This window comes from Cydia pomonella, chromosome 6, assembly GCF_033807575.1.
Source record: "Cydia pomonella isolate Wapato2018A chromosome 6, ilCydPomo1, whole genome shotgun sequence".
NCBI lineage: Eukaryota > Metazoa > Arthropoda > Insecta > Lepidoptera > Tortricidae > Cydia > Cydia pomonella.
This window is the reverse complement of record NC_084708.1, coordinates 13,207,907-13,220,911: the sequence shown is the minus strand read 5'-3', so window position 1 is coordinate 13,220,911 and position 13,005 is coordinate 13,207,907. Positions and strand designations below refer to the sequence as shown.

Here is a 13,005-nt window from a genome sequence, read left to right as displayed (position 1 = left end):
TCTCAAAGGATGCATTTACTATGGATTTTTTTTTTATTGAAAACAATATCGTATCTCTATATAACCTAAACAAACTATTAACGAAAGGTATAACATATATATATATATATATATATATATAAAGAAAATAATACGAAGTGCTAGTTAGAAATGAAAAAAATGGTATATAAATAATTCATAAACGCATTAGAAGAAAAGGTAATTAAATTAGATACAAATGTTAAAACTGATCGTTATAAATTGTTAAGTAGTAAAACAATATTCCTCCTATTTTCGAGATATGATCGTTAAAAAAGACTGGCTATGCTGCTGCACAAATTAGACTCAATCGAAAGATTAATATTGGTATTCCTAGGTTCTGCTTCATAAGCCCATACTTGTATACTTGTATAGGTGTCATTACTATCAGTTTTCTATGCAATAACGACTTGATTGAGTGGTCCCGCAAACGTAAACAATAATCGAGCAATTAATGCGCTGAGAATTGCATATTCTACTAACAGGCCATGCCCCACGTGCACTAAGTAAACTTTACAATTGAGTTAGTGGCGCCGCCGTATATTTTACATTTTACTATTGCTCTCATTCAATTTGATTAGCTCATATTTCGCTCAGTAAGGTGACAGTAAACATCAAGCGAAATTTATATAGTGTCAGACTGAATTGCAAGCTCGAGTCGGTTCAATAAGAGGCAAATTAATAAACTCAATCCGGTGTCATAGTGGTGCTAGGTTGTCAGTTGCCTACTTCGTGCGCACCGCGCCCTGAAAACCGTCCTTCAAAACAGCTTATCACCTAACTGGGTTATAGTCTGGTCCATTTGTTATTTTAATTTTCGCTAACATTGTTAATGCTCGGAAACCCTCCAGGTAGGCACATGATTGACCCCGAAGGTTACGCTGCGGCAAGCCATTGTCTGATTCAAAGAGCAATTACATCAATGCACTTCATAAGTATTTAAAAAGTACCTACTTACTAATAATCATTGCTTACATTCCAATAGAACCGTGTTAAATCAACAAATATAATAAGATGAAAATTTGAAATCTTATTGGAATTGATATGCATTCAATTTGCTGATTAGAAATCCTTTTAGCATACATTTTTGGTACCTATTTATATAAAAGTAATTAAAATAAAAACATAAACTAAAGGCATGGTTCGGCACTAACTTATAAGGTTATCAGCGTTGAATAAATATTGGTAATTAGAGCTGAGCGCGGGTGGGCTTTGATGACTTAATTAGTGAAATAACACTTATCTGCATACCAGTATCTACCGACCGACATTTTGTTGTAAGGTGTACCTGCCTAGAATGTTGTCAACTAATAAGACCTAAACATAGAAAATGAAATGTACTACCGTTATAAATAGAAAGGATAATAATATATTGAGTTCTAACACGATATTGTAAACAAGCACGACTACCTATACATACATATAAATGTGTTGTGTGTGATAAAGTGGTGAGTGGTGTGGTGTAAGCATCCCGCCCGCCCGCGCCCGGGTGTGCACCGACCTGTTGAACGGCGGTGTGATCCCTGGGGGTGACAGCATCAGCGCCAATTCCACTGTCCGGCGAGGGCAGGTCCACGGTGAGCCCGGCCGCCGCGATCACGCTCTTGCTGTGGTAGCGTGGCGCCGCGTACCGTTCGCCGAAAGCCGAACCTGGCGCCGCTTCTGCGTCCCCATAGGGCGGCGCGGACCTCTGTTGGTAGCCTTCACCCACAAAGTACTCTCTGTAGTAGGGCTCAGCGGCGAAGGCGGCACTGGAGGGCTGCCGCGAGTACTGATCGCCATAGGGCGTCGGGCTCGGGGTGCCGGGCGGCGCGAACATCTGCGCTGCGTACATGGCGGCGTCCGGCAGCAGCGAGCCGGCCGAGGAGGCACGCGACGGCACCGGCGACGGCGACGCCGCCTCGCTCACCTCGCCCACCGCCACCTGCGGACACACGCGTCTGTTACACGCGTTCTCCCACGACAACTGTCCGCTCCGCAACGTCGACGCGTACATGCCGCGTCGAAGCACAGTTCACAGCTTCACGTACACTAAGGTTTATGGTCGGTGACACGTTCACATGAATAATCCCGGATGAGTATACAGGTCCTGGGGATAGGGTGCATCAGGGTAAAGCGGGTTAGGGCGCGGGCGGGCGCGGCTAGTGCGTCGCGAGCACGAAGCCCGGCGCATCGTATAAAGACCGCGATAAATAATACATGAGTAACCGGTAAGGAGTGTGTGAGTGCGTGCGCGCGCGACGGCGGCGTGCGGACGTGTGACGCACCTTGTGTCGCGGCGGCTTGAGCGCGTGCGCGTGCGGCTCGGGCTCGTCGGCCACCTTGCGGCTCAGGTCCTCGGGCTCGCGCTTCACGAGCCCCGCGTGTAGCAGCCCGGAGAGCTCGCCCAGCTCCGCCCCGTGCGCGCCATTGGCCGCCTTCAGCGCCGATCCGGCCCTGCGGAGGGGAGATAGCGGTGATTGGCGCCGCAAACGCTGCGCGCGCGCTACTCGTGCCGCGACCTCGCACAGCGCAATGCGCAGCGTCGTTACAGTTGATAAGTTACAGTTCGCGCTATCATTATCCTGCAACTGCGCTAACTGTTAGATTGATAATTTACATTCCACAAACAATCATCATCGGCTTAACAATTACTTTAATATTAAATTTTCAACAGAATGACAAGTATAACGAAATAGGTACCTACAATTTCAAGAAATACTTAACACATTCCCAACTGTATAAAAGAAGTATCTACCTATTTCTTCCCTAATCTCACAATTTAAGGGCGTATTCGAAAAAAATACTTTTTTGTATACAAATGATAGTATTTACTAAGTAATTAATAAGAAGTGATCACAATTTTAATCTTAGCTTCTTTTCAATTTTTTTACTATTGGTAACTGCTCATTTTGTAAAACAGTCAAGTCTAAATAAAAAACGGGAACACTTTTTAATTTCAGTAAAATAAGAATTACCTATAGTCTGTTTTTTATTTTGATTATGAAGTACTATCTATAGGAAACAGTACAGAACGCTATTTAAATAAGAATTACCTATAGTCTGTTTATTTATTTATTACAAATACAAATAATTTATTTATAACGACAAGTTACATGTCATGTGCATGATGGTGAAGTACTGTCTATAGGAAACAGTATAGAATGCTCATTTGTTTCTTGCATAGAAAATGTATGGCGTAGTATTTTATACTTAAATATAAGTAACTACTTCTCGAGACCTTACTCATGCACCTAAACTCGATGTGTTTGTGTTTTTCCACCGACGAGTTCCGTTTGCTGCTACCTTCCGACTGCATCATCAGATCAGCTTCATGTTAACATACATTGTATTATAATCCTAATCGGAATTAAGGAAGTAAGGTCAATGGGGCGAAGACCGACATACCTACAACATTTTTGGCTGGAAGACCGTCATGAAGCAAGAACTTTCGTGTTTGAAAACGTACTTCGCTCAGACATACGGTATTTGTAACTTTCAGTTTCTGAAATCTAAAAAAAACCTCACTTTTGACATTGACATATCTAATCCATATCGTATCTTCAGCAAATGTTTGACGTAAGTATAGTTCGTAACATCGATCCGACAGTCAGCAAGTAAGAGCTTCGTTCCTTGTGCTCTGCTAACCCTCTGAAAGTAGAGAAGCGACGAAAGAGCTTGTAGATGATCTTACCTGATAGACGGTCTTACCAACTTTGACCTTGAAGATGATGATACTCCTGACCGATTCCGGCCACAGCAAAACAAAGGTGTTCTGGAGTAGTTTTTAAGTACTACCGTTAACAGAGTGTAGCTGTTCTACTCTCTGGTGCGCTTTTAGAGGGCTCGTATACCCAATCTTCCTACTAAACCTAAACTTTGACCTTACTCCAAAATTCAGCTGAAAATGAATGAACAAAGATATATACCTACAAACAATAGCGTATATGTATACCCGGTGAAGCTAAATACAAGTATGTAAATAAACAGACTATAGGTATTTTCTCAGTATTTTTTAAGGAAAATACTAAACTTGCAAACTCTTAAAAAGTACATTTTATCTGGAAATGCTTTTTAAATTGTATGTTAATCTTAAGTACATTACTAGTTTACTGTAAGTAATTCTTTATTTTTACCAATATATAGGTAGATGCTACTCATACCTATGTATTAAAATATCTGGGGGCACGGTAGTGCCCCCGCCATGACGAGTAAAGCGAAGGCGGCACTGCCGACTTTGCTCGAAGCGCTTCGTCCTTTTTTGTACCCTCATAACTCGGTTACAAAACTTCCGTGAGACACAGACATATTAAATATGTTAAAATGGGTCACTCACGTATTTCAAGTCGAAAACGTGAGTGACCCCTTTTAACATATTTAATACCTCATAACTTGGGTTTGGATTATACCAGATAAACAAAATTCTCGGGATATAATGTCAATAGTTGACTTATTAAGCATAAAAAAATTCAATTGCACAGCTCTCATACTTAAGAAAACATACTTAAGTGAGATTTTATTCATATCTAAAAAGCCCCGATTTCGTCACTGACTCACTTACTCACTGATGATCATCAAAACCCTTAGGGTACTTCCTGAAGTCCTAGGAAGCTGAAATTTGGTATGTAAGATAATATTAGTACACAAACAACAAAAAAATTCAAAACTTGAAATTATTAGTTCCGAAGGGGGTGAAAAGGGAGTGGAATTTTGTATGGGGAATCAATAACCGCTGAACCGATTAAGTTGAAATTTGGTATGTAGATCGTTTTTGTTGTGGGGAAGGATACAATTTTTTTTACCCCAAGATCAACCTGTAAGCGTGAAAGGGGGTGGAAAAGGGCGTTAGGGGGAAAAAGGGGTTGAAATTTATATGCCCCCAGATACGTATTTCAGAATTTTTAATAGTATATCACCCCCAACCCTTTAAATTATAAAATTAAAAGTGAAATTACATCAAAAACATAAAGCTCGCACTGTTAAAAAAGTTACCAGATCTCTAGCAGAGCCAAGCTTCTAACTTCACAAACTACACTTTAGTCAAAATATGTAGCTTGACCGTTTCGTTACTTCAAGAAATATTGTATAATAAAAAATAATGAATAATGAATAATTTTTTCACCTTACGCCCATGTGACGGTAGCGAAACGGCCACGCCATGGCCAACATTTTACATGTTTTTTTTAATGGTAGATTTTATTGTAAATATCTTTTGTTAATACTTATTCAATATGGTGACCTTTTAAAAGCTTCTATATCCAATATGATGTTAGGTAGGTACCAATGTTTACAAATTGCCTTAATTTAAGGAATATATTTAACAAAGTTCGTAAACTAATACTCGTAGAACCATAAATGGCATGACTGGTAAGACTGAAAAGTACTAGGGCGGCATTCGTTTGATATTAATTTGACAGCACTGGAAATTCGCAATCATATATTTATGAAAGTAATGGTACAGTTAGGGACTTTAATTGTTGAGCCATTTTGGGTTTACTTTACATTGGAGATGTCATAGCGTTAGTATTGACCACCAAATTAGCTTGAACCGTAGATATACCAACAATTAAAATCTGTAACCGTATAAAGGGAACATACATACTTACATTCAAGACGAAAACTAAACATAAATTAGCCTAAAGGGTCTAAATTAATATCTGCACATTCATTCCCAATGCCAATGCTTCTTGATAGTAGGGTGCTCAAAAGGTGTGTTTTTCCCCGATGAATACATTTGGGAGATAGCATATCATTGTTAAGCCAGGGTCAGATTTTTGAGATTCAAATAATGCTCCCTAAATTGGCTTTTAAGTCATAGTACAGCCATAGTCATAGTCATAGTATAGCCTTGCTTAGTTTGGGATTAAGTCGACCTGTGTGAAATTATCCCCTAAAAAATATTTAATTAAATACACTTGCGGGAGTGTAGAATGCTTATAATATTTTTAAATTCAATTCTTAACTTATACTTTAAATACATGTATACCCATATTCTTAATATTACTGATATACTTATATGTGCAGAGGTAGCTACTCACGTATGTATTACACATCACTTACATACCCAATACCCATTTTAAGAGAGGAATGCTGTTTCTTGGAAATTCGTAACTCTGTCAAGAATATGCAGGCAAACCTACTTAGTAAAATATTCCAGGGAAATAATTTGTAATATATTTATATTTTTTAGTGAAAACATTCGCCCCACGGAATACTTATAGGAACGGCTGCACATTTGTTTGATTTGTTAGCGATGCGGCCACCTCCATAGACTCCGCACGCCGAGCGCAGGCGCGGTTTTCGTCGGCACTGCGATGTCAGTGCGCGCCGATTTATGATAATTGAAGACAAGTTTCATTGGCGTTCAGATGTTTATTTTAGATAAGAGTCTCGCGCCGCACTATTTCATGCGTCCGAATTGGTCGGGACGCGCGACCTCCCGCAAGCTCGCTCGCTCGCCGCCGCCCGTGTCCGATTGCAATTCTCGCTTTGCTCATACTTAACGATTTATGAAAGCGATTTGTAAGAGAAACACGACGAGTGTGAAATCGCTCATCCGATAAGATAAACCGCGTGTGTAGAATGTTTCGGGATACGTCGACAGTGTTTCTACACAAGAGAGATGCGGCGCGAATTTGTTTCACGGATTATTTTGGCGGCGGCGCCGCCGCCGGTTAGGCCAGATGTGGACTGCACCGTCGATCGTACGGAATACCGACAACTATGTAGAAGATATTCAAATAAATTTTATGAAAATGAGGGTTCGGGCTACGAAATGAAGTGGCATAGATATCGTTATTCATGCGAGTGGAACATAAAGCGATGTTTGCTTGTCGTTTATTGTTGGCGCCTTGCAAAAACGTTACACAAAGCGCGCTCCGCTGACAGCTGAGTCGCGGCGGCGCCTCGAGACACGACCGCCAACTTCGCTCGCGGCCAAGCTTGCTATCGCGACCCAAGCTCGCGAGACGTCATCCATTGTAACGAGGCATGTGTCTAGCAGTATGTAAGTTCGAAGAATAATCCAAGCAACACTGCAATGAAACGACTCGCACTGAAATAGGTACATATTATGTTCATCCCTTCGAGCTCTATTTCCCATCCCCATTCTTTGTTAGAAGATGCAACTAAGATTTTTTAGTTAATACTTAGACATGATTATGAACCAGCAATTAAAAATATCAAGCCATTTTTATTTCCCGATGCACTTTACCAAACTAGTCATTGCAATATGATTCTGCTTCTTTTTTTTTTTTTAAAACTACGTCGGTGGCAAACAAGCATACGGCCCGCCTGATGTTAAGCAGTCTCCGTAGCCTATGTACGCCTGCAACTCCAGAGGAGTTACATACGCGTTGCCGACCCCCCCCCCCCCCCGTTGAGCTCTGGCAACCTTACTCACCGGCAGGAACACAACACTATGAGTAGGCTTCTTTCTTATTACGGTAATTTGAACGAATTATTCTGATTTAAAAGTTACTTTTAATCTGTGATAATTTCAGCTAAACCTATATCACTGGGTACTATTTCAAATAACACTAGTGGAAGATACTTTGTATAAAAACTTACTTACTTTCCACTCACATGATAGGTAGACCTTCCAATATTGCGCATCTCTAAAATTATTGTGGTAGCTACCTAACGAAGTGCATGTGGTTTTTTTTTATTTTTTATCTTTAAATGGCTAAACAGATAGTACAGTATAAACTGTTTTCAAAATACAAACTACTAACGTGACAACATTTAAAAAATGTTTTAACTACATCGTCATAACTAAAGTATTTTTTATCTGTTACTTTACAAGGTGTGTGAAAATGAAAAGCTGTTGTGTATTTTTAAAATGCCGTAAGTATTCAAATTAATTTCTTACCGGAAAGTGAATTACTTCTAATCTGCATTTTATAGGAAAATGATCAGATTGTTTAGTATTAATTAAAAAGCTCATTAAGTCTTCTTTAAATTGAGTCCAAAAAAAAAGATATGCTTCAGATTTTTCAATCAAAAACCGTTTTCTACACGTGGTACGTCACGTCTCGCTATCGAATATCTGTACTGGACGTCTTTTGTTAAAATCAGAATCATTAGAGTGGCTATTTTTTTTTTATACGACGTCGGTGGCAAACAAGCAATATTGGCTTATGCTGGTAATGGCTCGCTAATATTGGTATATTATATAATTTTTTTCTCCTCTTAATGAGTATTTTCTTCAATAACCAACACATCCGCCGAATGTGACCTGTTTCAATGCTTATGTCCCCTCTAACATACACGATTATTTAGGAATAATAACATCATAACTTGTTACTTGCTTCCATGCCACTCGTTAACCACTTTCGATTCACATAAAAAACAAGTAGCTAGTAAGTACCTAGTCTGTTTATAAACGGTGATGCTATTAGATACATTTTACAAACAAAAACTCGTCTAGAAATTGGCATATGTATCATTAATGAAGTCTAGTAAGCGTTTATTAGTCACAGGTTTAATATAAATCATATCAACCGAAGCTTCGTATAGATAATGTAATTCACGACGACGCTTGCTTTGAATCGTATTGTCACGTATTTGAAGGTTATATTTGACAAATCTGCGCGTCATCGTGGATGACACGAACTATAGGGTACAAAATTCTTTGTTAGGTGCCTACTTAGGAGTTATTACAATAGTCACCCGAAAACTTGAAACATGATAAACAGTTATTATTTACACACCGAACTTTCGAACATCATTAAGTATATGACGGCTGTGATATAACAGAAATTCAACAAGTTGGTACGTTCGTTCCTAAAGTGTCTACTTCGATGTTATTGGTAGTTTATAAAAGATCAGTATCTGAACCTTACTGTTGCCAAGGAAGTAATTGTATTAATTCCAAAACTTACCTACTAGCCAACATAAATTCATTTTTGATAAGGAATAGAAAGGAATCCGTTACGAACCCGAATCCTAAAGTTTAGATCAGATATCAGTGTCATGTTGCAAATGATTACCATAACAGTGCCGGTAATAAAAGGATAAGAATGAACACCTCTAGCATCCGACTGCTACATTTTACATGCAAATAACTATTTTCTTATCAAAGCAAATCGGAATACGCGCGGATGCAATTGCCATTATAATTATTTGCAATGTTTACTTAACACCCTTTCACACATGACGAGATCGCGACAATGCGATGCAAGGGGTGCGCATGAGCAACCCTATCCTAAGCATCAACTCAGAGACACACTGATTGAAAAATCTCCTATGAATCACAAATATGATAAACTTTTTAGTATCCTCTACCATAGTGTTGTGATTTGTGTTTTCAATAATTATTACTGTCGCCATAAGAAATATTTATCCTCAGAATGTACAGAAATGTTTGATTATGCACTCTAACACTAGTGGTGTTCATCTAAGTATTTGTGAGCGCTTTCTTTGCTCCAATATATCCAATGACGACTATCAGCCCGATTCGAAGAATGAGATACGATAACTTATAACGATGAGTTCTGGTTTAGATAAGTTCTCATTTAGATATCGTTAGTATGTCGTATAATTGACAGACGCAGCACGATTCGGGCAACCAATGTCACTTTGACGTTAAAAATATCGTAGATAGATCTTATTGGGATCACAGCGGAATCGAAATAAACGTCAATTTTGACATGTCGTTTAGTTATCGATCTTTCTAAGATCTTAAACATGTCTTAATTATTCTTCGAATTGGGCCGTTTCTTAGAATAATAATTATCCAATAATGTAAGAATCAATTACTAGTTAAAGCATAATGTAGTCGAAAGTGATTCATACAAGTATAATATAGCATAATAATGTTTAGTTTACAAATAATAACTACCGGCAAAGTAGATGTCGATCATGCAACAAACTAGCTGTTGGAAAATGTAAAGAAGTTTAATGATGAAGAATACCAGTGAGATAATGAAGTGAATGAACACTTGGTAGTGGTATCGCGCGCGGTATCTCCCGCGGCGACAGTTTATCCGTTGCTTGACGAATAGATTAGAATCTATCGCGCGATGGAGACCGCGCCGAGGAGGAGGCGCTTGCAGCGGATGCCCGCATCGTAATATCAATGCTATTTGAATATATCATTCCGCTAAATGTAGGTTTATTGCTACTTTTCTCACGGAACTAATACATTATCAAAAACTTTAATTGAAAACGATTTCGCCATTTGTCTAAGCCATTAAAGAGCTTTTGGTTACGCAGAGCCGTAACGGTGATTAATAAGCCGTTAAACATTTCTCTGATCCTAATTAACCGAAAATAGCGAACAAGTAATAATAAAAATAAATCAGCATGACTGTGAGTAATATTGCTAATAATAATTCGCATGTGTAACGACTGTTAGTTCAAATTCTTTAGCTGACCATTTCAATGGGAATGTTCGCATGATAAAGAATGGTCAAGAAGAATGGTCAGCCCCGATTTGATATTTCGCTACGTGATGGCCGGCCAGGGACATAACGATGTTCCTATCTTTTTTATGCATTATCTTATAAGGGGGTTGGGTGTTTCCAAGGGAATTGAATGGTATTAACTGCTTTGCTATTAACAATACAGTCGGATCGTCAAGAGAGAACCGGTTCGGTCCTAAATGGGTCACACGGTTCCAGCTCCTGAGTTTTTGCCGTGGCATTACCGAGCCTCGCACAACCAGGGATATATTTATGAAACATTTTGTATTACATTTTAGTTTTGCACTTGTATTTTCATTATAAAACTGCAAAATAAATAAAAAACTTAATCTACCAATTAATGCCCAACAGAGGTAGGTATTATATTTATCCTGACTCTCATAAAAAAATAATAACTGATGCATTACAATGCTTAATTGGTTTATAGAAGATAATTTATTCCGAGTTTTAGGGTCATAACAAAAATGGAAATTTTATAATTAACGAAATGTCGATACAGGATTAATTAACGCGCGGACAGTGGCTTCGTCGAACCTTCGTAATTTAGCGTATAAGAAATCCCACTGAAAAGTATTTTTTGTTATATTTTATTGCATTGCTATTACCTTCATTTATATACTTCCATAGGTAATTCAAATATTAATGTAATGTAATAAAGTGACCCGGAGAGAAGAGAAAATGTTTTCCCGTTAGTGGTGAGTGTGAACAGTGACAGGGTCAAAGGGCGCGCCCCTCCCCGAGACATCCCGCCGCGCGTTTCTATGCTAATCTTAGAGTTAGCATTCGACAGCGTCCAAGTTATATTAATGGTTATAGCCGCCCGTTTCAACTTAACAGCTATAATATCCGAAGTCCTGGCTATAACGGAGGCTAGCACTAGCTGCGCCCGCGCAATACGCAACGCGTTTACGAAACATGCTCACGCCTACGACTGATCTCGAGGATATTTATAAAGATGGAACTAGTCCGTGTCTAAGTATATTGAGCATTCAATTCAAATAATACGAGCGATTTAGACAACAAACACTGCAAGCCGAACCTGACGATGAACCTGGCGCTCAACTAAAGGGGAATTTGCATACAAACGCATAAAGAGACACAGCACGGGGAGCGGGCAGCGGGCGCGGGTGAGCGAGCATTCGTTATAATTTTGAATGTATGAATGAGCAATAGCGCGCTCATCGTAGCGCGTCGCGTGGGCCGCGCATCGACAATGCACCAGACAAGTCCTGGGCGTCCTTGTCAATGTGAGCCGCTTCCAGCCACATCCGTCTATTGTCATTATTTGTATTTATGCACTCCTGTAAACGGTGACGAGAATGACGAGCCGAATCTGGCCGCCGTCACATTCCATCCGCGCGCCAGAATTGAGGGCGACTTGTCCCTGTGGCCCGGCCCCTCGACGTGTGAGGTGTTATGTAGGAGGCCCACTCCATCGCAATGTTCCACCGCGCACTTTTACACCCTCCACTTTTTATGAAGATTACATTTTCATATAAGTAATTTATAATGTCCATTACAGTCTTCACCAGATATGTTGGAACGATAAAGGTACCTCAAAAATATCTGAACATGACTTTGTTCATGAACATGCTTTGACACTGAAAATGATCTTAACGGACTTCAAGCCCAGTCAGTAGCTGGACCTACGAAGATGGGGGTTATCACAAATATTTGTTCATGGGTTATGCATGTTTTCTATGTACATATTAATCTATTTAAGTATGTATACCTGGGCGACCGAGCTTTGCTCGGTTATATAACTATTTATTGTAATATGGTGGTGTATAGGTGATAATCTTAAATACATTTTTTTTACCAAATTAAACTTGTCTAAAACAATAAAAATTAAAAAAAATATATGTAAACTTGAACATATAAAATAAAATAAATTAGTCACCGGGCGAGATTCGAGCCCGTAACACTCGTTTCTAGCCGTCCGCGTCTTAAACTCTTAACCCGCTGGACCAGACGGACAGTGGCCGGCAACACGAAATTAGCGACCATATTCTGCGTCGAAAGAAAAACGCATAAAAACTCGAAAACACGCGTTTTCTCAAACATAAGACTAATCTAGATCGATTGTATACCCCCAAAAACCCCCATATACCAAATTTCAGCGAAACCGTTAGAGCCGTTTCCGAGATCACAGAAATATATATACAAGAATTGCTCGTTTAAAGGTATAAGATATAGTCGCCTCGCAACCATAGAACCAGTTTTGCGTAGTTTGAGGCTAGGTCGTTCTGTGTAAGATTAGGTACCTACCCCAAAAATATAAAATAAAGGCGTTTCCAAATATTTTAAAGTTACAATACATTCAACAGCGACTGTGCTCAGTCTTTTCTGTCTTTCGCGGTGCGCGTTAATCTTAGTCGGCATATTACCATTTTCATAGGTTCAAACTTGTTTCTTTTACAACAGCGTCACTGTGTTTATGGAATATAATAAACCTTCATAAAAGTAGATATAAACGGTTTGTAGGGTCAAGTTAACATTATGCACTCCTTGTGTTAAAATGTGACACGGCGTTTGCTCATTTTGGGCTGCTATTCAAGGGATGCTGTTAACAACCTCTTTCAAA

The 13,005-nt window shown here is 39.3% G+C and overlaps 1 protein-coding gene across 3 annotated transcripts in view; it reads right to left on the bottom strand.

Moving 5' to 3' along the window:
- Positions 1-13,005, bottom strand: part of LOC133519016 (protein grainyhead) — a 167,132-nt gene that overhangs the window by 46,880 nt on the left and 107,247 nt on the right. For 2 of the 3 annotated variants that reach the window (XM_061852866.1, XM_061852867.1), the window contains exons 4-5: positions 2,286-2,454; positions 1,520-1,942 (exon numbers count right to left, since the gene is read on the bottom strand). In XM_061852866.1, coding sequence (XP_061708850.1) covers positions 1,520-1,942; positions 2,286-2,454 — 592 coding nt within the window. The remainder of the gene's footprint in view (positions 1-1,519; positions 1,943-2,285; positions 2,455-13,005) is intronic. The other variant, XM_061852868.1, reaches the window with a different exon arrangement.